This window comes from Salmo trutta, chromosome 31 (genome assembly GCF_901001165.1).
Source record: "Salmo trutta chromosome 31, fSalTru1.1, whole genome shotgun sequence".
Lineage (NCBI taxonomy): Eukaryota > Metazoa > Chordata > Actinopteri > Salmoniformes > Salmonidae > Salmo > Salmo trutta.
This window is the reverse complement of record NC_042987.1, coordinates 28,789,021-28,813,747: the sequence shown is the minus strand read 5'-3', so window position 1 is coordinate 28,813,747 and position 24,727 is coordinate 28,789,021. Positions and strand designations below refer to the sequence as shown.

The following is a 24,727-nucleotide window of genomic DNA, read 5'->3' as shown; positions in this document are numbered from 1 at the left end:
AGAATGGAACCAGAGGGGTGATTAAGGGGGCGTAAGGAGGTATAGAATGGAACCAGAGGGGTGATTAAGGGGGCGTAAGGAGGTATAGAATGGAACCAGAGGGGTGATTAAGGGGGCGTAAGGAGGTATAGAATGGAACCAGAGGGGTGATTAAGGGGGCGTAAGGAGGTATAGAATGGAACCAGAGGGGTGTGACCGACGCTGTAGCGGTGCAGGCTCACCTGGGACGCAGGAAGGAGGGTCAGTGTTCAAAGCTGAATGTCTAGACGACATCTTCCTGTCTAGAGGGATCCGGTGTGGCCCCAAGATGGCCGACGGGGGTGCAGAGAGGGAGGCGGGCTGGCCAGGTTTCTTGATCCCCTTGTTCGTTATTGATCTACAAACATCTCTCTGAAAGTGACTCTCTATGTTTTGTCAGCAACATGTGACTATGGAGGAGCACTCAAATGGAAAGAAAGTGTGATGAGTCTTGCGTTGATGTCATTAAGGTAGGGGGTTGATTCTACATCAAAGTGCAATGCTTCACAGAGCCATAATGTACAGTACCAGTCAAAAGTTGGGACACACCTACTCATTCAAGGGTTTCTCTTTATTTTTACTATTTTCCACATTGTAGAATAACAGCGAAGACATCAAAACTATGAAATAACATGGAATCATGTAGTATCCCCAAAAAATGTTAAACAAAACAAATTATATTTTAGATTCTTCAAAGTAGCCACCCTTTGCCTTGATGACAGCTTTGCACACTCTTGGCATTCTCTCAACCAGCTTCATCTGGAATGCTTTTCCAACAGGCTTGAAGGTGTTCCCACATATGCTGAGCACTTGTTGGCTGCTTTTCCTTCACTCTGCAGTCCAACTCATTCCAAACCATCTCAATTTGGTTGAGGTCGGGTAATTCTGGAGGCCAGGTCATCTGATGCAGCACTCCATTACTCTCCTTCTTGGTCAAATAGCCCTTACACAGCCTGGAGGTGTTTTGGGTCATTGTCCTGTTGAAAAACAAATAATAGTGGGACTAAGTGCAAACCAGATGGGATGGCGTATTGCTGGTTAAGTGTGCCTTGAATTATAAATAAATAACTGACAGTGTCACCAGCAAAGCACACCCACACATTTTTTATTTTACCAGGTAAGTTGACTGAGAACACATTCTCATTTACAGCAACAACCTGGGGAATAGTTTCAGGGGAGAGGAAGGGGATGAATGAGCCAATTGTAAGCTGGGGATGATTAGGTGGCCATGATGGTATGAGGGCCAGATTGGGAATTTAACCAGGACACCAGGGTTGACACCCCTACTCTTACAATAAGTACAATGGGATCTTTAGTGACCACAGAGAGTCAGGACACCCATTTAACATCCCATCCAAAGGACAGCACCCTACCCAGGGAATTATTTTAGACCAGAGGAAACAGTGCCTCCTACTGGCACTCCAACACCACTTCCAGCAGCATCTGGTCTCCCATTCTTCTTTGAAGAAATTCGACCATGAAGGCCTGATTCATGCAGTCTCCTCTGAAGTGTAGATGTTGAGATGTGTCTGTTACTTTAACTCTGTGAAGCTTTTATTTTGGCTGTTCATTTCTGAGGCTGGTAACTCTAATGAACTCTAGGTAACTCTCGGTCTTCCTTTCCTGTGGCGGTCCTCATGAGAGCCAGTTTCATCATAGCGCTTGATGGTTTTTATGATTGCACTTGAAGAAACGTTCAAAGTTCTTCAAATTTTCCGGATTGACTGACCTTCATGTCTTAAAGTAATGATGGACTGTTGTTTCTCTTTGCTTATTTGAGCTGTTCTTGCCATAATATGGATTTAGTATTTTACCAAATAGGGCTATCTTCTGTATACCACCCCTACCTTGTCATAACACAACAGATTGGCTCAAATGCATTAAGAAGGAATGAAATTCCAGAAATTAACTTTTAACAAGGCACACCTGTTAATTGAAATGCATTCCAGGCGACCTCATGAAGCTGGTTGAGAGAATGCCAAGAGTGTACAAAGCTGTCATCAAGGCAAATTGTGGCTACTTTGAAGAATCTCAAATATAAAATATATTTGGATTTGTTTCACACTTTTTTGGTTACTACATGATTCCATATGTTATTTCATAGTTTTGATGTCTTCACTATTATTCTACAATGTGGAAAATAGTACAAATAAGAAAAACACTTGAATGTGTAGGTGTTTCCAAACTTTTCACTGGTACTGTATACTGAACAAAAATATAAACACAACATGTAAAGTGTTGTTCCCATGTTTAATAGCTGAAATAAAAGATACCCACATTTTTCCATACGCACCAAAATCTTATTTCACACAAATTTTGGGCACAAATTTGTTTACATACATGTTAGGGAACATTTCTCCTTGGCCAAGATAATCCATCCACCTGACAGGTGTAGCATATCAAAAAGCTGATTAAACAGCATGATCAATACACAGGTGCACAATAAAAGGCCACTTTAAAATGTGCAGTTTTGTCACAACACAATACCACAGATGTCTCAAATGAGGGAGCGTGCAATTTGCATGCTGACTGCAGGAATGTCCACCATAGCGGTTGCCAGAAAATTTAATTCACATTTTTCTACCATAAGCCACCACCAAAGTCGTTTTAGAGAATTTGGCAGTATGCCAGCCCAGGACCTCCACATCCGGCTTCTTCACCTGTGGGATTGTCTGAGACCAGCCACCCGGACAGCTAATGAAACTGAGGAGTATTTCTGTCTGTAATAAAGCTCTTTTGTAGAGAAAAACTAATTTTGATTGGCTGGGCCTGGCTACACAGTGAGTGGGCCTGGCACTCAAGTGGGTGGGCCTACGCCCTACCAGGCCCACCAATGGCTGCGCCCCTGCCCAGTCATGTGAAATCCAGATTATGGCCGAATAATTTTTTTTCAATTGACTGATTTCCTTATATGAAATTGTTGCATGTTTATATTTCTGTTCAATATAGTTGATAACGTAGGTTCAATCAGTAAGATTTGTATGAATGGATAGCTCACTTTACTTTTTTCAGTAAGCACAATACAATTCACATTGCTTCCTCTGTTCACAATGTGCATAGTGGGAATGTATACGTTAGTGTTTACAAACATTGTCATCATCATCATAGTGTCATTTCTCCCTTTTCGATTTGACACGTGCAGAATGTCGTTCAGCTATGAGCACAGCATAATAATGCACATTCCTCACACGTGCTGTTCAACCCACTCTTGAAATTATCACCTTCGTTTCTCTCAACGAATGGGCATAAATCTTGGTATGTATTTATATGTCAAACTTACCCATGTTCTCTTACTTGCTGTGTTACAGCAAAAGTTACCGACAACCCACCTCCTCACTACCACCAGCTAAGTCATTGGAACTCCTTAAGCCCAGTGGTCAATGCCAGATGCCCCACATAGGGCTACCTGCCATCAAAGCACATGGCTCTAAGGATCATCCCTCAGAGATGAGGCCATTCCCCAAACTATTTCAATAAATGTTAATTGTTGCTTTTTGTCTCTGTTGATCATTCAGTTAAGCATGTGTGCAATTCAAATCAAATTTCAAATCAAATCAAATGTATTTATATAGCCCTTCGTACATCAGCTGAAATCTCAAAGTGCTGTACAGAAACCCAGCCTAAAACCCCAAACAGCAAGCAATGCATGTGAAAGAAGCACGGTGGCTGGGAAAAACTCCCTAGGAAAAACTCCTGAGAAAGGCCAAAAACCTAGGAAGAAACCTAGAGAGGAACCAGGCTATGAGGGGTGGCCAGTCCTCTTCTGGCTGTGCCGGGTGGATATTATAACAGAACATGGTCAAGATGTTAAAATGTTCGTAAATGACCAGCATGGTCAAATAATAATAATCATAGTAATTGTCGAGGGTGCAACAAGCACGTCCGGTGAACAGGTCAGGGTTCCGTAGCCGCAGGCAGAACAGTTGAAACTGGAGCAGCAGCATGGCCAGGTGGACTGGGGAGAGCAAGGAGTCATCATGCCAGGTAGTCCTGAGGCATGGTCCTAGGGCTCAGGTCCTCCGAGAGAAAGAAAGAAAGAGAGAAAGAGAGAATTAGAGAGAGCATATTTACATTCACACAGGACACCGGATAAGACAAGAGAATACTCCAGATGTAACAGACTGACCCTAGCCCCCCGACACATAAACTACTGCAGCATAAATACTGGAGGCTGAGACAGGAGGGATCAGAAGACACTGTGGCCCCATCCGATGATACCCCCGGACAGGGCCAAACAGGCAGGATATAACCCCACCCACTTTGCCAAAGCACAGCCCCCACACCACTAGAGGGATATCTACAACCACCAACTTACCGTCCGAAGACAAGGCCGAGTATAGCCCACAAAGATGTCCGCCACGGCACAACCCAAGGGGGGGGCGCCAACCCAGACAGGAAGACCACGTCAGTGGCTCAACCTACTCAAGTGACGCACCCCTCCCATGGACGGCATGGAAGAACACCAGTAAGTCAGTGACTCAGCCCCTGTAAAAGGGTTAGAGGCAGAGAATCCCAGTGGGAAGAGGGGAACCGACAAGGCAGAGACAGCAAGGGCGGTTCGTTGCTCCAGCCTTTCCGTTCACCTTCACACTCCTGGGCCAGACTATACTTAATCATAGGACCTACTGAAGAGATAAGTCTTCAGTAAAGACTTAAAGGTTGAGACTGAGTCTGCGTCTCTCACATGGGTAGGCAGACCATTCCATAAAAATGGAGCTCTATAGGAGAAAGCCCTACCTCCAGCCGTTTGCTTAGAAATTCTAGGGACAATTAGGAGGCCTGCGTCTTGTGACCGTAGCGAACGTGTAGGTATGTACGGCAGGACCAAATCAGAAAGATAGGTAGGAGCAAGCCCATGTAATGCTTTGTAGGTTAGCAGTAAAACCTTGAAATCAGCCCTTGCCTTAACAGGAAGCCAGTGTAGGGAGGCTAGCACTGGAGTAATATGATCAAATTTTTTGGTTCTAGTCAGGATTCTAGCAGCCGTATTTAGCACTAACTGAAGTTTGTTTAGTGCTTTATCCGGGTAGCCGGAAAGTAGAGCATTGCAGTAGTCGAGCATAGAAGTAACAAAAGCATGGATTAATTTTTCTGCGTCATTTTTGGACAGAAAGTTTCTGATTTTTGCAATGTTACGTAAATGGAAAAAAGCTGTCCTTGAAGCAGTCTTGATATGTTCTTCAAAAGAGAGATCAGGGTCCAGAGTAACGCCGAGGTCCTTCACAGTTTTATTTGAGACGACTGTACAACCATCCAGATTAATTGTCAGATTCAACAGAAGATCTCTTTGTTTCTTGGGACCTAGGACAAGCATCTCTGTTTTGTCCGAGTTTAAAAGTAGAAAATTTGCAGCCATCCACTTCCTTATGTCTGAAACACAGGCTTCTAGCGAGGGCAATTTTGGGGCTTCACCATGTTTCATTGAAATGTACAGCTGTGTGTCGTCCGCATAGCAGTGAAATTTAACATTATGTTTTCGAATGACATCCCCAAGAGGTAAAATATATAGTGAAAACAATAGTGGTCCTAGAACGGAACCTTGAGGAACACCGAAATTTACAATTAATTTGTCAGAGGACGAACCATTCACAGAGACAAACTGATATCTTTCCGACAGATAAGATCTAAACCAGGCCAGAACTTGTCCATGTAGACCAATTTGGGTTTCCAATCTCTCCAAAAGAATGTGGTGATCGATGGTATCAAAAGCGGCACTAAGATCTAGGAGCATGAGGACAGATGCAGAGCCTCGGTCTGACGTCATTAAAAGGTCATTTACCACCTTCACAAGTGCAGTCTCAGTGCTATGATGGGGTCTAAAACCAGACTGAAGCGTTTCGTATACATTGTTTGTCTTCAGGAAGGCAGTGAGTTGCTGCGCAACAACTTTTTCTAAAATTTTTGAGAGGAATGGAAGATTCGATATAGGCCGATAGTTTTTTATAATTTCTGGGTCAAGATTCGGCTTTTTCAAGAGAGGCTTTATTACTGCCACTTTTAGTGAGCTTGGTACACATCCGGTGGATAGAGAGCCGTTTATTATGTTCAACATAGGAGGGCCAAGCACAGGAAGCAGCTCTTTCAGTAGTTTAGTTGGAATAGGGTCCAGTATGCAGCTTGAGGGTTTGGAGGCCATGATTATTTTCATCATTATGTCAAGAGATATAGTACTAAAACACTTTAGTATCTCCCTTGATCCTAGGTCCTGGCAGAGTTGTGCAGACTCTGGACAATGGAGCCCTGGAGGAATACCCAGATTTAAAGAGGAGTCCGTAATTTGCTTTCTAATGATCATGATCTTTTCCTCAAAGAAGTTCATAAATTTATTACTGCTGAAGTGAAAGCCATCCTCCATTTGCGAATGCTGCTTTAGATTAGCTTTGCGACAGTGTCAAAAAGAAATTTCGGATTGTTCTTATTTTCCTCAATTAAGTTGGAAAAATAGGATGATCGTGCAGCAGTGAGGGCTCTTCGATACTGCGCGGTACTGTCTTTCCAAGCTAGTCGGAAGACTTCCAGTTTAGTGTGGCGCCATTTTCATTCCAATTTTCTGGAAGCTTGCTTCAGAGCTCGTGTATTTTCTGTATACCAGGGAGCTAGTTTCTTATGACAGATGTTTTTAATTTTTAGGGGTGCAACTGCATCTAGGGTATTGCGCAAGGTTGAATTGAGTTCCTCGGTTAGGTGGTTAACTGATTCTTGTCCTCTGACGTCCTTGGGTAGGCAGAGGGAGTCTGGAAGGGCATCAAGGAATCAATTGAAACAACCTTGCTTTTAGCAGCACTATGTTCCAAACAACTGAGCCATATGACAGCCACTAATTGTTCAGGTCAGTAATGGTTTAGCAGGACACTCCTCTTAAGCAACAAAACAAACACCAGTTCAGAGACGGAAGGTCTGGGCACGGTTGGCAGACCCAGACAAGCGGGCACTGAGGGCACGGAGTGTTTTGGGTCGGACTTCCACGTGGGAGTGATGTTGTATTTTTCTGTTTCCTGAGGCCAGAGTGATAGTGTCTCTGTCATCGGCTCCATTTCCTACGACCACAACAGCATCCTCCAGACCCAGGCCCTGACATGCAACAAATCAGAAGTGCATGTTCCTGCCAGTCTGACCAGCCACACCAAGCCACACATCAACATGACATGTAATGTTTATATTTTCATCCCGGTGTAACATTGTTTCAATCCTATCATCAAAGATTACATTTGCCATCACAACACAACACACAAGCCTATTTCATAAGTTGTCTTCATGTCTTTTAATCACATGTCTAAAAACACCTAAATCTTCACATGAAAAGTGCTGGGCTCAGCATTGTAATAATAATAGATGTAATAATAGTGAGTGAGACCTGAAACATACGCCTTGACGCCAGTGGAAATTTCTCTTCCTCCCAGAAACATGACCTCTGCAGCCCCCCTCTGCCCCCTCAGGTTAACCTGCCAAAGCTCATTACTGGAAGACAGGCACTCTGAGGGCCCTATACCCCCAGGCCTACAGGATCATATGACTCCTGCCCAACACCACCTTCATTTTCTATATTTTGTGTATTTGGTCAAAAATGGCAAATAGCCTCCTGTTGAATCTCCATCTTTTGGATGATCCTCTCTTCAGCAAGGCCATTCTACTGCCAATGGTTGTCTATGGAGATTGCATGGCTGTGTGCTCAATTTTATACACCTGTCAGCAATGGGTGTGGCTGAAATAGCAGAATCCACTAATTTGAAGGGGTGTCCACATACTTCTGTAAATATAGTGTATCAGCATTTCCTGTGGCTCAGTTGGTAGAGCATGGTGTGTGCAACGCCAGGGTTGTGGGTTCGATTCCCACGGGGGGCCAGTACAAAAAAATAAATGCATGAAATAAATGAAATGTACGTATTCACTATTGTAAGTCGCTCTGGATAAGAGTGTCTGCTAAATGACTAAAATGTATCATAACTTAGCCAAAAGATTAGACTAAATGCACCTAAATGCCACAGATGTCTCAAATTTTGAGGGAGTGTGGAATTGACATGCTAACCGCAGGAATATCCAACGCCCCACCTAATATATACAGTTGAAGTCAGAAGTTTACTTACACTTAGGTTGGAGTCATTAAAACTCATTATTCAACCACTCCACAAATTTCTTGTTAACAAACTATAGTTTTGGCAAATCGGTTAGGACATTTACTTTGCGCATGACACAGGTAATTTTTCCAACAATTGTTTACAGACAGATTATTTCACTTAAAATTCACTATATCACAATTCCAGTGGGTCAGTTGACTGTGCCTTTAAACAGCTTGGAAAATTCCAGAAAATGATGTCATGGCTTTAGAAGCTTCTGATAGGCTAATTGACATAATTTGAGTAAATTGGAGATGTCCCTGTGGATGTATTTCAAGGCCTACCTTCAAAATCAGTGCCTCTTTGCTTGACATCATGGGAAAATCAAAAGAAATCAGCCAAGACCTCAAAAAAATGGTAGACCTCCACAAGTCTGGTTCATCCTTGGGAGCAATTTCCAAACGACTGAAGATACCACATTCATCTGTACAAACAATAGTACGCAAGTATAAACACCATGGGACCACGCAGCCGTCATACCACTCAGGAAGGAGACGCGTTCTGTCTCCTAGAGATGAATGTACTTTGGTGCGAAAAGTGCAAATCAATCCCAGAACAACAGCAAAGGACCTTGTGAAGATGCTGGAAGAAACAGGTACAAAAGTATCTCTATCCACAGTAAAAGAAGCCCTATATCAACATAACCTGAAAAGGCCGCTCAGCAAGGAAGAAGCCAATGCTCCAAAACCACCATTAAAAGCCAGACTATGGGTTTCTACTGCACATGGGGACAAAGACCGTACTTTTTGGAGAAATGTCCTCTGGTCTGATGAAACAAAAACAGAACTGTTTGGCCAAAATGACCATCGTTATGTTTGGAAGAAAAAGGGGAGGCTTGCAAGCCGAAGAACACCATACCAACCGTGAAGGACAGGGTGGCAGGATCATGTTGTGGGGGTGCTTTGCTGCAGGATGGACTGGTGCACTTCACAAAATAGATGGCATCATGAGGATGGAAAATTATGCGGATATATTGAAGCAACATCTCCAGACATCAGTCTGGAAGTTAAAGCTTGGTCGCAAATGGGTCTTCCAAATGGACAATGACCCCAAACATACTTACAAAGTTGTGGCAAAATGGCTTAAGGACAACAAAGTCAAGGTATTGGAGTGGCCATCACAAAGCCCTGACCTCAATCCTATAGAACATTTGTGGGCAGAACTGAAAAAGCATGTGTGAGCAAGGAGGCCTACAAACCTGACTCAGTTACACCAGCTCTGTCAGGAGGAATGGGCCAAAATTCACCCAACTTATTGTGGGAAGCTTGTGGAAGGCTACCCAAAACGTTTGACCCAAGTTAAACAATTTAAATGCAATGCTACCAAATACTAATTGAGTGTATGTAAACTTCTGACCCACTGAGAATGTGATGAAAGAAATAAAAGCTGAAATAAATCACTCTACTATTATTCTGACATTTCAAGTTCTTAAAATAAAGTGGTGATCCTAGCTGACCTAAGACAGGGAATTTTTACTAGGATTAAATGTCAGGAATTGTGAAAAACTGAGTTTAAATGTATTTGGCTAATGTGTATGTAAACTTCAGACTTCAACTGTACATATATATATATATATACACAGTTGAAGTCTGAAGTTTACATACACTCAATTAGTATTTGGTAGCATTGCCTTTAAATTGTTTAACTTGGGTCAAATGACTTTGTATCATGCACAAAGTAGATGTCCTAACCAACATGCCAAAACTGTAGTTTAACAAGAAATTTGTGGAGTGGAGTCATTAAAACGACTTTTAATGACTCCAACCTAAGTGTATGTAAACTTCCGACTTAAAAAAATATATATATATATATATATATATATATATATACACACACACACACACAATACCAGGCAAAAGTTTGGACACACCTATTCATTCAAGGGTTTTTCTTTATTTTAACTATTTTCTACATTGTAGAATAATAGTGAAGACATTAAAACTATGAAAGAACACATATGGAATCATGTATTAACCAAAAAAAGTGTTAAACAAATCAAAATATATTTAAGAGTGGCTTGAATTGAAAATAAGTCACTGACCATGTCACCAGCAAAGCAACCCCATACCACCTCCTCCATGCTTCACGGTGGGAACCACACAAGCGGAGATCATCCGTTCACGTACTTTGCATCTCACATGGCGGTTGGAACAAAAAATCTATTCATTTGGACTCAACAGATTTCCACCGGTCTATTGTCCATTGCTCATGTTTCCTGGCTCAAGCAAGTATCTTCTTATTGGTGTCCTTTAGTAGTGGTTTCTTTGCAGCAATTCGACCATGAAAGCCTGTTTCACGCAGTCTCCATTGAACAAGTGATGTGTCCGTTACTTGAACTCTGTGAAGGATTTATTTGGGCTGCAATTTCTGAGGCTGGTAACTCTAATGAACTTATCCTCTGCAGCAACTCTGGGTCTACCTTTCCTGTGACGGTCCTCATGAGGGCCAGTTTCATCATAACGCTTGATGGTTTTTGCAACTTCCCTTGAAGAAACTTTCAAAAGTTCTTGAAGTTTTATGGATTGACTGATCTTCATGTCTTAAAGGAATGATGGACTGTCGTTTCTCTTTGCTTATTTGAGCTGTTCTTTTCATAATATGGACTTGTTCTTTTATTAAATAGGGCTATCTTCTGTATACCACCCCTACCTTGTCACAACACAACTGATTAGCTCAAGCGCATTAAGGAAAGAAATTCCACAAATTAACAAGGCACACCTGTTAATTTAAATACATTCCAGGTGACTACCTCATGAAGCTGGTTGAGAGAATGGCAAGAGTGTTCAAAGCTGTCATCAAGGCAAAGGGTGTCTACTTTGAGGAATCTCAAATATAAATATACTTTGATTTGTGTAACACTTTTTTGGTTACTACATGATTCCATGTGTTATTTCATAGTTTTGATATATATATAAAAACTTCATGATTTAATAAAAAACAATAGCCATAGGTAAATGTTCTGTGCCTGTCCATCAACACAGAAAAACCAAGACATAGCTTCCTTTAGGTTTGTTATTCTTATATGGCTAATGATGAGATGCAATGATTTGAGGGGTATTGTCTTACACACAAGAATATCTGTGGAGCCAGTATATCTCCAATAACACAATAGAGAGAGCCCTGCAACAGACGTAACTGGAAGAACAATTGCAATGCATGAGGAAAGGGGGATGTGAAATGTTTTCAGACTGTTTTGAGGGAGGAAAAATAGCAACAGAAGTCTTAAGTAAAGGATCCATTTCCTATTTTTTTACACTTTCATCACTTATCAGCTCACTTTGTAGTGTCTATCATTCACCAGTTGTTGTAAGTGTTACCATTTCTACTGTGTGTAAATGCTAGTCCCTCCTCTGACTTCTGCTTCCTCCACGTATGTGTGTAACAGGATGGGGGTTTCACTATGATGGGAAATCGAAACAACGCCATGAACACAAGAGAATGGAGGAACCAAGTCACCCTTGGATTGGGCCCATTTCCCAACAACGTTCTAGAATGTGCCGCAGCATCAGAATTCAGAGGGCCCCTCCCCTCTCTTTCGAATACACAGAATTAGGATTAGTAAAATGGAGCAGACTCTCCAATTTAAGTCAACGTTTCAGAGTGGATACACTGGCATCCATATTTTGTGTAACACCCAGAAATCTCTGGACTGACAAGCTTTGTCCATTTAATGAATTATATTTCTATGGTTGTACCCACCCAGAGCTCAACATGATATGCGCTTGGTGACTCACACATAGTAGAGTGAAAAAAGAGAGGCAGAGAGAAGCCAAGTAACAAAAATGATTCAATCTTTAGCTGTGCTGCAGGACTTGCCCAGGAGTTGTGTACCTTGTACATTTTGTTTATTTAGCAGGTGCCCTTATACAGAGCGACTTAGCAAGTACTGTAGCAAAGAGTAACACAGTGCACTTTGGTGATCACTGCAGTTCTATTTGAAACCATTTTTTCAGCACAGGTGGGGAAAAAACAGTCATTGAGTTTGGTGTCAGAGAGGCAAACACACACTGATGTCAAGTCAACCAACAGTATTCCCCCAATGTCTTTTAAATTATGTCACCTGAAATGATACACTACAATACCAAAAGTATGTGGACACCTGCTCGTCGAACATCTCATTCCAAAATCATGGGCATTAATGTGGAGTTGCTGCTATAACAGCCTCCACTCTTCTGGGAAGGCTTTCCACTAGATGTTGGAACATTGCTGCAGGGACTTGCTTCCATTCAGCCACAAGAGCATTAGCATGGTCAGGTACTGATGTTGGGCGATTAGAATTAGCTCGCAGTCGACGTTCCAATTCATCCCAAAAGTGTTCGATGGGGTTGAGGTCAAGGCTTTGTGCAGGCTAGTTAAGTTCTTCCACACCGATCGACAAACCATTTCTGTATGAACCTCGCTTTGTGCACAGGGGCATTGTCATGCTGAAACAGGAACTGTTGCCACAAAGTTGGTAGCACAGAATCGTCTAGAATGTCATTGTATGCTGTAGTGTTAAGATTTCCCTACACTGGAACTAAGGGGCCTAGCCCGAACCATGAAAAACAGCCCCAAACCATTATTCCTCCTCCAAACTTTACAGTTGCCACTATGCTTTTGGGTGGTTAGTGTTCTCCTGGCATCCGCCAAACCCAGATTCGTCCGTTGACTGCCAGATGTTGAAGCGTGATTCATCACTCCAGAGAACGCGTTTCAACTCCTCCAGAGTCCGATAGCGGCGAGCTTTACGCCACTCCAGCTGACGCTTGAGATTGTGTATGGTGATTCTAGGCTTGTGTGCAGTGGTTTGGCCATGGAAACCCATTTCATGAAGCTCCCGACGAACAGTTAGTGTGCTGACGTTGCTTCCAGAGGCAGTTTGTAACTCGATAGTGAGTATTGCAACTGAGGACAGATGATTTGTACACGCTACGTGCTTCAGCACTCAACGTTCCGTTCTGTGAGCTTGTGTGGCCTACCACTTTGTGGCTGAGCCGTTGCTGCTCTTAGACATTTCCACTTCGCAATAACAGCACTTGCAGGTGACCGGGTCAGCTCTAGCAGGACAGAAATTTGACGAACTGACTTGTTGGAAAGGTGGCATCCTATGATGGTACCACATTGAAAGTCACTGAGCTCTTCGGTAAGGCCATTCTACTCCCAATGGTTGTCTATGGAGATTGCATGGCTGTGTGCTCGATTTTATACACCTGTCACTAACGGGTTTGGCTGAAATAGCCAAATCCACTAATTTGAAGGGGTGTCCTCATACTTTTGTATATATAGTGTATCATAACTTAGCCAAAAGATTAGACTCAATACACCTTCATCTGAGCTTTGTACACAATGGTCTGAGTAAGAGAGAGCACTATTTAGCAGATGACAAAATCCAGATGACAGTTTCGGCAATGATGTCAGGCATACATTGATTTATCTCTCCTATGGACCCATAACAAACTATCACAATAATAGTAGGGCGGCAGGCGGTTAGAGCCTTACGCCAGTAACCAAAAAGTCGATTACCCAAGCCGACACGTTGGGCACATCGACAGATTATTCTTGAACAAGGCACTTAACCCTAATAAGCAATTGCAGTACAGGGTGCATCTATGGCTGACCCTTTAAAACAATACATTTCTCTGCATCTATTTGGTGATGTACGTGACAAAACATCTATTTATTTTTTCGAGACAATAGCTTCCTCTTTACAACTCTAGAAAACCTGTTTTTAGTCTTTCTGTCTGTCTGTACATGATTAAATTAGGTGAATGTCCTCATATAATATACTGTAGGGAGCTCCAAGACTTTGAGAAAAGTGTTATAGAAAATGTGATCCACAATTCCGAGGGAATCAATTTGAAAAAAATTGTGTCATACATGTGATGGACTATACAGTATATCTAACTAACTAATAACATTAACAGCGATTACAGACCAGGAAAAAAAGTTCTGAAATGGGCCATTAGGTTTGTTACGTGGTGAAATTCCCTGAATTCCCTTTGTTACGACGGACTTAAATCATAGGGGGTTTACAAGTATATGTTACAAAAAAAAAAACACATTTTCCCCTTGCGTCTGAAAATTGATATTTTGAACGCTTGTGGCTTTGCTGTGAAATGTCCACATAGGGAGAAACACAGATGAAGGGGCTGATATTGTCAATCACACACTTGAAAAAAAAAAGAATCATGCTTGCATATTTTAGTAAGCATACCGTTCATTTGATCCGATTCAGTGGTTTTCAGTAGTAGCCCAGTGAGAGGTTTAAATTGTTCGGTCTGCTTTTGTGAAATAACATATTCTAGTTAAGGTGAATCTAATAAAAGTAGACATGCATGTTAACCATAGACTACCGAATGTTTAGTCTCGACAAATTTTCCCATGACGAAAAAAACGTCTTGCCCATTCGACAAAATTTGGTTCAAATCGAATTTCTCAAATTATCATTTAACAACGTGAAAAATGATAATAATAATAATAGGCTCATTTTGATTAATTTAAAGATATTGGAACGTTTACATTATAGGACTATCTGAAAGCAATATGTTGCTGTTAACAAATAAATACAGTCTATTTGAAAGAAAGAATAGTTACATTTACAAAACAAATTCATAAAATATTTTTGTTGGTGATGATAAAAAAAATCCGCTGTGTTTGTGTGTGTGTCAGCGCACATGGAACGCACGAAAGCAAAGTCAGAGCTGTCAGTTCACTGTCTTATAAGAAAAACAATAACTTTGCAAAAACGAATCAAAGTGCGATCAAATCAAATGTACAGAGATGCAAAGTTTGCACAGGCTATCACAATTTAGGGAAACGTAGGCCTACAGTAAATAATGAATATCAACAACAACAAAAATCGAACAGGATAATTCAACATTAAAACAAGATTGAGTTGTATTATGCTGGCTATTATAGCAAATTGGTACAATTTCGCCTCAACATTATAATAAGTAGGTATTTGTATTATGAAAACGAAAAAAAATGGAGTCCTACTGAAAAATCTTGGTACAAAAAAAAAACAAATTCCTGCAGTGGGCCATAGCCAACATTGCATAACAGAGGCATGATGACAATTGTTATAGTGCTGAAGATTGCACATCTCTTTTTTTAATCAGATGCTTCGAACAGTAAGCTTTCCTATTGAAAAGGGTCCCCACGCCTTTTATATATTGTTTTACTAAAGCTTTGGAAAAACATGGGCACACACGAAATTATTTTAAAATGATAGTGTCACGCCCTGACCTGAGAGAGCCGTTTTTCTCTGTTTGGTTAGGTCAGGGTGTGACATGGGGTGGGCATTATATGGGTTATATTTCTATGTTGTGTTTTTTCCTTTGATTGGCCGAGTATGGTTTCCAATCAGAGGCAGCTGCCTATCGTTGTCTCTGATTGGGAATCATACTTAGGCAGCCCTTTTTCCCCTCCTTCTGTGTGGGATCTTGTTTTTGTCAGCTCAGTAAGGCTGCAAAACGTGACGTTCGTGGTTCCTTGGTTTGTTATTTTGTTTGAGTGTTCTGAGTTACTATAAATATGAGCACTTTCCACGCTGCACCTTGGTCTACTCATTAAGACGACCGTCGCAGATAGGGGTTTCACAAACCTACTTGTATTTAGCAATTATAGGACCCATCGTTCATTGAACAACCGTCACCATCATCAGCTGCAGCAATAAAGATGCTGAACTCAACTACGGGACAATAAACCCAATTGGGCTGCTGTCAGTTGCTCTCTGCCCAGATGCTATCGGTTAGTCCGAATGGGATGGATTAAAAACGAACTGATTGCCGCAATGCGAGTTATTTCTTTTCTGAAACTAAGGTTGCAAACATTGGGCTATACATTTTAAGAGATGAACAAAGCCTAAATTACCTGTTACATTTGTTTTAGTTTATTTTCACCTTTAGCAGCAGCGTGTGAAATAAAACCAAATTTATGACCATCTTATCACGGAGGATTGTTGTATTATGTAAAAATAACGAAAATAAAATGCTATATCGAGAGATGTGCTATCACCTCTGACGTATTACTGAAATACTTTCCCAATGTTTAACATCTCATATCCAAGGCGGGCATATGTTTCAAGGAGGTGCGGCCAAGACAGTCAACAGGAAAATGGAGAGGAAAAAGTTCCACCCTCACTAATGCAAAGATTGCTTTCGCTAGGGCATGGGGTTAGTGCAGCTGCCTCTGACACTGGATGGAATCTATATGGGACTATTATCCTGGTGGATTTGCGTTTTGTTCTAGGGCTATAACGTAATGTATTGGAAAAGCGAACAAATGTTGGCTTGCTCCGAGGTGGATGACATTGAAAATGGGTTTAACTCGACCTTCGACAGCACGGTATGCCTATTTCCATATTGAAAGTTTGAAGAAATTCTCGAGCATTCATTGTTTAGCGAATTTTTCGATTTTATATGGTGCTATTAGGCCTACCATTTTATTGTTTAAAAATCCTACATTCGGTAAAATGTTAGGGTACTCCAACCGACGGGCGACTGATTCAAGTTAATAATTTTAGATGCCCACCCATTCGTTTTCTCTGCACAAATCAGTGCATTACCTGAGGGAGGTTGCGTTACAGGCTAATCAAAATACATGGCTGCGTGCGCGTTGGTTTGGAGAAAGCTGCCATGCCGATAACTGCCAAACAAATCTGTCTGATCTGGCCATTCGGCTTTTTTGTTCAGTTATTCGTCCTGAATGTGATCATTTTACAAGAATTGCCCTTCTGCAGAGAACTAATGTGATTGACAGCAGAAATGGATAGGCGTTGAACCATGAACGTTATTTTGTTGACAAGTGGTTGAACATTTCAAGAGTTTTGGTTCATGTGTACAAAAAAATTAAAGGGTCCTTGAAGAAGGCATCTTAGTCCTATTTTTTTCGTCGTGGTTGTCATAGCAAGCAGAAGTGGAGTAAAAGGCCACCCCCCCAGTGCATATTTTGCACCAACCTATTTTGACTAGTCACTATGCCTAAATTAAGGTGAAATAAATTAAAAAAGGAGGGATGTGGAAGGGCATCTTCCGATTCTTTGAGTATACTTTTTTTTATTTAACCAGGTAGCCCAGTTGAGAACAAGTTCTCATTTACAACTGCGACCTGGCCAAAATAAAGCAAAGCAGTGAGACAAACAGTTACACATGGAATAAACAAACGTACGCCGACAAGTAGCATAAGGAAGAGTAATCAAACGGGTATACCGGTAGCCTATTTTTAATAGTAGGCCTATGCGTGAAACCTTACCAGTGGAAATTAGGCCTGTGCCTTCATTTTACATGTCAATAAGCAGACTCTTATCCAGAGCGATTTAGTTTGTGCATTCATCTTAAGATAACTAGGTGGGAAAACCACGTCAGTCATAACTTCTTTAGATAACAAATGTATGTACTATCAGGAAAGTCAGATATAGGCCTGGTCAAATTTAGGCATATGAAATTGTTCTTAATTTATGCATGGAAAGTTTGCGTTATATCAATCATGACTTATTTTTCTGTTTTATATATCTAGGGCACATCGGATTACATTTTTGGAGATGAGTCGTATTCACCATCTTCGTCTTTGTCTTCCTTGACACCGCAGACGATGGCATCAGCCTCTCTGGGGAAAAGCCTTTGTACAAGTTGTGGTTTGGAGATAGTTGACAAATACCTGCTCAAGGTAAGTTGCCGAGCCTATGACCGGCTTAGATATTCAACCAAGGCCTAAAATGCGTATGTACATTTTTTTCTCCCCCAACGTCCATAAACTCATAGGCCTAGGATCCCTAAAGTGTTCACATTTTTAACTGTGACAGGAACAAAAAGTTTGACGTAGGCCTATTCGGTAAATAAAATTACATTTCATTTAAGCAAAATTGTTACTATTAACATCGAATGGTGTTCATACTTGCCTGTAGCCCAGGCTACTCTTTCGGTCGAATAAATCTGACTGTTGTGGCTACATTTCAGGTGAACAACTTGTGTTGGCACGTGAACTGCCTCTCGTGCAGCATGTGCCAAACTCCTCTAGGAAGACATGTCAGTTGCTACATCAAAGACGAGGTGGTGTTCTGCAAACACGACTACTTTAGGTAGGTGAAAAGGATGGCCTCTTCCATACAGGGAGGGTTCTAGCGCGATTAGCCAAGTAAAACTCAACTCCACGATGTACTTCACGTCAACGGAGAGGAGTTGAGTTCTAATGGTGTTAATGAGACTTTCTACAAGGCAAGATAAATGGCTGTTAACCTTGTGGTTTGACGTTATTACCCTTGGGCACTCTAGTATTTATAACCACAACATTCATAGTAGCACTTCTCTACAGCCTTCAATTTACATTAAATGCATTTTTTTGGACGACCTATTTCTAGATTCATGATCAAATAATTTTGTTGATATAAAAATTGTTTAAAAAAAGAGTAAATGGCTACCCTGCCTTTAGTGGTTTTGATCTGTAGTTTGTTTGCAATCCAACTTTCCCACAGGAAGTATGGAACTCGATGTGCCCACTGTGGCAGGAACATGCACTCCAAAGACTGGGTGAGGAGAGCAAAGGGCAACACCTACCACCTGGCCTGCTTCGCCTGCTTCTCCTGCAAGCGCCAGCTCTCCACGGGGGAGGAATTTGCCCTGGTTGAGGAAAGGGTGCTGTGTCGAATCCACTACGACTGCATGCTGGACAACCTGAAACAGGCCATGGAAAGTGGTAAGCAACATTTTAAAAGGTGTGTAGAAAGAATAAGGCCTGCCTTTTTAAAAATGTGTTAATTGTACACTAGCTGTTTTTCTACACATGTATGATTGATGTAGCAATTTAATTATTTTGAAACAATTGATAAATATGAGATTCTAGATTTTCCCTTATCAATTAGCCATCCTCATTTTCCTATGCAATGTGATGACCTATGTGGTCATGTGTTTACATGAAAAGGTGTTACTGTAGAGGGAGCCCCACCATCAGAGCAAGAAGGGTCTCACCCCAAACCAGCTAAGAGGGCTCGCACTAGCTTCACCACAGACCAGCTACAGGTAAACATTTATTACTTTCCTGTCACTCCAGAAATGACTATCCTGCATGTTTGCATATGAATGATATGATTGTGTGTGACCATCTTACATTCTCTGTATCTTATCTGTCAGGTGATGCAGGCCCAGTTTGCTCAGGACAACAACCCAGACGCTCAGACCCTCCAGAAGATGGCAGAGAGGACTGGCCTCAGTCGCAGGGTCATTCAGGTGAGCTCTCTAACATTAGTCTAGTCAAACAATTCTAGGTGTCCCTGAAGTTACAAATGAAGCTTAACCCATCCCTATTGAATATCCAGGTTTGGTTCCAGAACTGTCGAGCTCGTCATAAGAAGCATGTGAGCCCTCAGCACCATGTTCCATCTGCAGCGATGTCGTCACTACAGCAGTCCAGGCTTTCTCTGCCTCTTATGGAGGATCTACACTACACATCCTACATACCAACAGACACACCTGTGCTTACAGCACTACACACTTACATGGATGGTGAGCAAAACCAGCACATCACAGGTGCATCTTTTTTAGGTCTTGTGGTTTAAGTTTTCTTTGTAACATCTTATTAGTTTTGCTTTAGAATTCAGTGCAAAGATCTCAAATCACAATATTTCATAACCCAATGGGCTATTATGTTTGTTCTTCACAGTGCACTCTCCCTCCTCCCTGGTGTTCCAGCCTCTTTTATCCCATTCCATGACACAGCTGCCAATCAGCCATGCCTGATCTTCACATCCCGCAGAACCGGCCCTTACCATTGGTTAGAATGCTGAGGAGCCAATGCGATACCCCTGTCCATTAAAGGGTGGGGTGCAAAATTATTTGCTATGGGGATTTATCGAAGGAGATCAAATTCAGATGTAAAATAAGGTTCATATGTAAACTTGTTAATGTATTGTACATATTGGTTGGCATTTAATTTATGAGGTATGTGACTGAGCACTTTGTAAAAAAATAAATGTATTAATAGATTACATGCAACAATTTCAAAGATTTTTACTGAGTTACAGTTCATAAGGAAATCAGTCAATTGAAAAATTAATTTGACACTAATCTATGGATTTCATATGACTGAATACAGCGCCTTCAGAAAGTTATTCAGACCCCTTGACTTTTTCCAAATGTTGTTACATTAGCCTTCTAAAATGGATTAAATAAAAAATCCTCAGCAATCTACACACATTATAGGGTAATGACAAAGCGAAAACAGGTTTTTAGAAATGTTTGCAAATTTATTAAATAAACATACCTTATGTAAATAAGTATTCAGACCCTTTGCTATGAGACTCAATTGAGCTCAGGTGCATCCTGTTTCCATTGATCATTCTTGAGCTGTTTCTACAACTTGATTGGAGTCCTGAAGTAAATTCAATTGATTGGACATGATTTGGAAAAGCACACACCTTTCTATGTAAGGTCCCACAGTTGACTGTGCGTGTCAGAACAAAAACCAAGCCGTGAGGTTGAAGGAATTGTCTGTAGAGCTCTGAGACAGGAATGTGTTAAGGCACAGATCTGGGGAAGCATTGAAGGTTCCCAAGAACACAGTGGCCTCCATCATTCTTAAATGGAAGTTTTGAAGCGGTCCGCCTGGCCGAACTGAGCAATAGAAGGTCCTTGGTCAGGGATGTGACCAAGAACCCGATGGTCACTGACAGAGCTCCTCTGAGGAGATGGGAGAACCTTCCAGAAGGACAACCATCTCTGCAGCACTCCACCAATCAGGCCTTTATGGTAGAGTGGTCAGACGGAAACCACTCCTCAGTAAAAACGCACATCACAGCCTGAATGGAGTTTGACAAAAGACACCTAAAGACTGACCACGAGAAACAAGATTGAACTCGTTGGCCTGAATGCCAAGCATCACATCTGGAGGAAACCTGGCACCATCCCTTCAGTGAAACATGATCGTGGCAGCATCATGCTGTGGGGATGTTTTTCAGCGGCAGGGACTAGACAGGATCGAGGCAAAGATGAACGGACAAATTACAGAGAAAGATCCTTAATGAAAACCTGCTCCAGAGCGCTCAGGACCTCATTCTCGGATGAAGTTTCACCTTCCAACAGGACAACGACCCAAAGCACACAGACAACACAGGAGTGGCTTCTGGACAAGTCTCTGAATGTCCTTGAGTGGCAGAGACTTGAACCCGATCGAACATCTCTGGAGAGACCTTAAAATAGCTGTGCAGCAATGCTCCCCATCCAACATGACAGAGCTTGAGAGGATCTGCAGAGAAGAATGGGAGAAACACCAAATACAGGTGTGCCAAGCTTGTAGCGTTATACCCAAGAAGACTGAGGTTGTAATCGCTGCCAAGGGTGCTTAAACAAAGTAAAGGGGTCTGAATACTTATTTAAATGTGGTGGTTTATTTAAAAAAAAAAAATTCTTAACCTGTTTTTGCTTTGTCATTATGGGGTATTGTGTGTAGATTAAGGGGGAAAGAAACGATTTAATCAATTTTAGAATAAGGCTGTAACCTAACAAAAATGTGTAAAAAGTTAAGGGGTCTGAATACTTTCCAAAGATACTGTATATCTGTTGGTCATGAATCCCTTAAATAAACAGGTACAGTATGGGCAGGGATCAGAAAACCAGTCGGTATCTGGTGTGACCACTGTAAGCCTCATGCATATCTCCTTTGCATAGAGTTTATCAGGCTGTTGATTGTGGCCTGTGGAATGTTGTCCTTCTCTTCAATGGCTGTGCAAAGATTTTGGATATTGGTGGGAACTGAAACATGCTGTCAATCCAGAGCATCTGAAACATGCTCAATGGGGGACATGTCTGGTAAGAATGCAGACCATGGGAGAACTGCAACATTTTCATCTTCCAGGAATTGCGTACAGATCCTTGCCACATTAGGCCTGTGCATTATCATGCAGAAGCATGAAGTGAAGGCGGCGGATGAATGGCACAACAATGGGCAATCTCATAACGGTATCTTTGTGAAATAAAATTGCCATCGATAAAATGCAATTGTGTTCGTTGTCTGTAGCTTATGCCTGCCCATACCATACCACCACCACGGGGCACTCTGTTCACAACGTTGACATCAGCAAACCTCTATCCCACACGACATCTCCTGGGTACAGTTGAGACCGTGATTCATCCGTGAAGAGCACAGTGGCCATCGAAGGTGATCATTTGCCCACTGAAGTCGGTTACGACGCCGAACTGCAGAAATTCTTCGGTTGTGCAAAACCACAGTTGCATCAGCTTTCCAGGTGGCTGGTTTCAGACGATTCCGCAGGTGAAGAAGCTGGATGTGGAGGTCCTGGTCTGGCGTGGTTACACGTGGTCTGCAGTTGAGGCCGGTTAGACGTACTGCCAAATTCTCTAAAACAACGTTGGAGGCAGCTTATGTAGAGAAATGAACATTGAATTCTCTGGCTACAGCTCTGGTGGACAGTCCTGCAGTCAGCATGCCAATTGCATGCTCCCAAAAAACTTAAGACATCTTTGGCAGTGTTGTGACAACTTCACATTATAAAGTGACCTTTTGTCCACAGCACAAGGTGCACCTGTGTAATTATCATCCTGTTTAATCAGCTTCTTCATATGTCAAACCGGTCAGGTGGATGGATTATCTTGGCAAAGGAGAAATGCTCACTAACATGGATGACACAATTTGAGAGATCAGCTTTTTGTGCATATAGAACATTTCTGTAGGACCAACACTTTACATGTTGCGTTTATATTTTTGTTCATGTATAAATGTATTTATGTTTGGACACACCTACACATTCAAGGGTTTTTCTTTATTTTAATATTTTCTACATTGTAGAATAATAGTGAAGACAAAACTATGAAACACATGTAACCAAAAAAAAAGTGTTATACAAATCAAAATATATTTTATAGTTGAGATTCTTCAAAGTAGCCACCCTTTGCTTTGATGACAGCTTTGCACACAGGTGGCTTTCTCTCAACAAGCTTCATGAGGAATCATCTGGCCAGGTCATCTGATGCAGCACCATCACTCTTCCTGGTCAAATAGCCCTTACACAGCCTGGAGGTGTGTTTTGGGTCATTGTCCTGTTGAAAAACAAATGATAGTCTCACTAAGTGCAAACCAGATGGGATGGCGTATCGTTACAGAATGCTGTGGTAGCCATGCTGGTTAAGTGTGCCTTGAATTCTAAATAAAATCACTGACAGTGTCACCAGCAAAGCACGCCCACCATCACACCTCCTCCATGCTTCACGGTGGGAACCACACATGCGGCGATCATCCGTTCACCTACTCTGCATCTCACAAAGACACTGCGGTTGGAACCAAAAATTTCAAATTTGGACTCATCAGACCAAAATGATAGATTTCCACCGGTCTAATGTCCATTGCTCGTGTTTCTTGGCCCAAGCAAGTCTCTTCTTCTTATTGGTGTCCTTTAGTAGTGGTTTCTTTGCAGCAATTTGACCATGAAGTCCTGATTCACGCAGTCTCCTCTGTCCAGTTGATGTTGTGATGGGTCTCTTACTTGAACTCTGTGAAGCATTTATTTGGGCTGTAATCTGAGGTGCAGTTATTTGGCGATTTCTGAGGCTGGTAACTCTAATGAACTTATCCTCTGCAGCAGAGGTAACTCTGGGTCTTCCTTTCCTGTGGTGGTCCTCATGAGAGCCAGTTTCATCATAGTGCTTGATGTTGTTTGCGACTGCACTTGAAGAAACTTTCACAGTTCTTGACATTTTCCGGATTGACTGACCGTCATGTCTTAAAGTAATGATGGACTGTCGTTTCTTTGTTTATTTGAGCTGTTCTTGCCATAATATGGACTTGGTTTTTTTACCAAATAGGGCTATCTTCTGTATACCACCCCTACCTTGTCACAACTCAAATGATTGGCTCAAACGCATTAAGGAAAGAAATTCAACAAATTAACTTAACAAGGCACACCTGTTAATTGAAATGTATTCCAGGTGACTACCCCATGAAGCACACAAGAGTGTGCAAAGCTGTCGTCGAGGCAAAGCGTGGCTACTTTGAAGAATTTCAATTCTAAAATATATTTTGATTTGTTTAACCCTTTTTTGGTTATTACATGATTCCATATGTGTCATTTCATAGTTCTGAATGTCTTCACTACTTTTCTACAATATAGAAAAACCCTTGAATGAGTAGGTGTCCAAACTTTTGACTGGTACTGTATGTATATGTGTAAGTGAGGACTTGGTGGTCTGTATATTCTTTTGGTTAGGTTTTCCTTAATGTGTTCGCTCCCGCGTGCTGGTAAGGGCACAGAGGACAGACAGGTAGGATTCCAGTTGAGGTGGTTTAATAACGCTGAAGATGCACAGGCACGGAACAGCACCGCATAGTGTATGTAGTGTGGATGGGCAACTTGCTTCAACCAAAGTGTGTGTGTGGTCTGCAGGTAAAGATACAATAGTGAATGACAATAGAATCTCCAATTCACATCTCTTATAAACAATATGCTTGGATATAACATTACTATAATGACTTAATGCTATACATGACCATACAGCGCAATACAATGTGACTAATACTAATTTGAGATAAAAAGGGGTGCCGCAGCAGGTGTACTACAAAGCATAGCACCATCATCTTCAGTACAGGGCTCCAATTGCACAATGAACTTGAAT

The 24,727-nt window shown here is 41.6% G+C and overlaps 1 protein-coding gene across 4 annotated transcripts in view; it reads left to right on the top strand.

Annotated features, from left to right (window-relative positions):
* lhx8a (LIM homeobox 8a) overlaps window positions 1-20,101 on the top strand; it is a 65,275-nt gene extending 45,174 nt beyond the window's left edge. The window contains exons 1-8 of one of the 4 annotated variants that reach the window (XM_029725942.1): window positions 16,213-16,457; window positions 17,628-17,777; window positions 18,068-18,189; window positions 18,583-18,803; window positions 19,029-19,126; window positions 19,238-19,333; window positions 19,423-19,609; window positions 19,767-20,101. In XM_029725942.1, coding sequence (XP_029581802.1) covers window positions 16,374-16,457; window positions 17,628-17,777; window positions 18,068-18,189; window positions 18,583-18,803; window positions 19,029-19,126; window positions 19,238-19,333; window positions 19,423-19,609; window positions 19,767-19,843 — 1,035 coding nt within the window. In that variant the 5' untranslated portion in view covers window positions 16,213-16,373 and the 3' untranslated portion in view covers window positions 19,844-20,101. Of the gene's footprint in view, window positions 1-16,212; window positions 16,458-17,384; window positions 17,459-17,627; window positions 17,778-18,067; window positions 18,190-18,582; window positions 18,817-19,023; window positions 19,127-19,237; window positions 19,334-19,422; window positions 19,610-19,766 lie in introns of those variants that run through there. The other 3 variants (XM_029725941.1, XM_029725943.1, XM_029725945.1) reach the window with 3 other exon arrangements.
* Window positions 20,102-24,727: the final 4,626 nt, after the last annotated feature.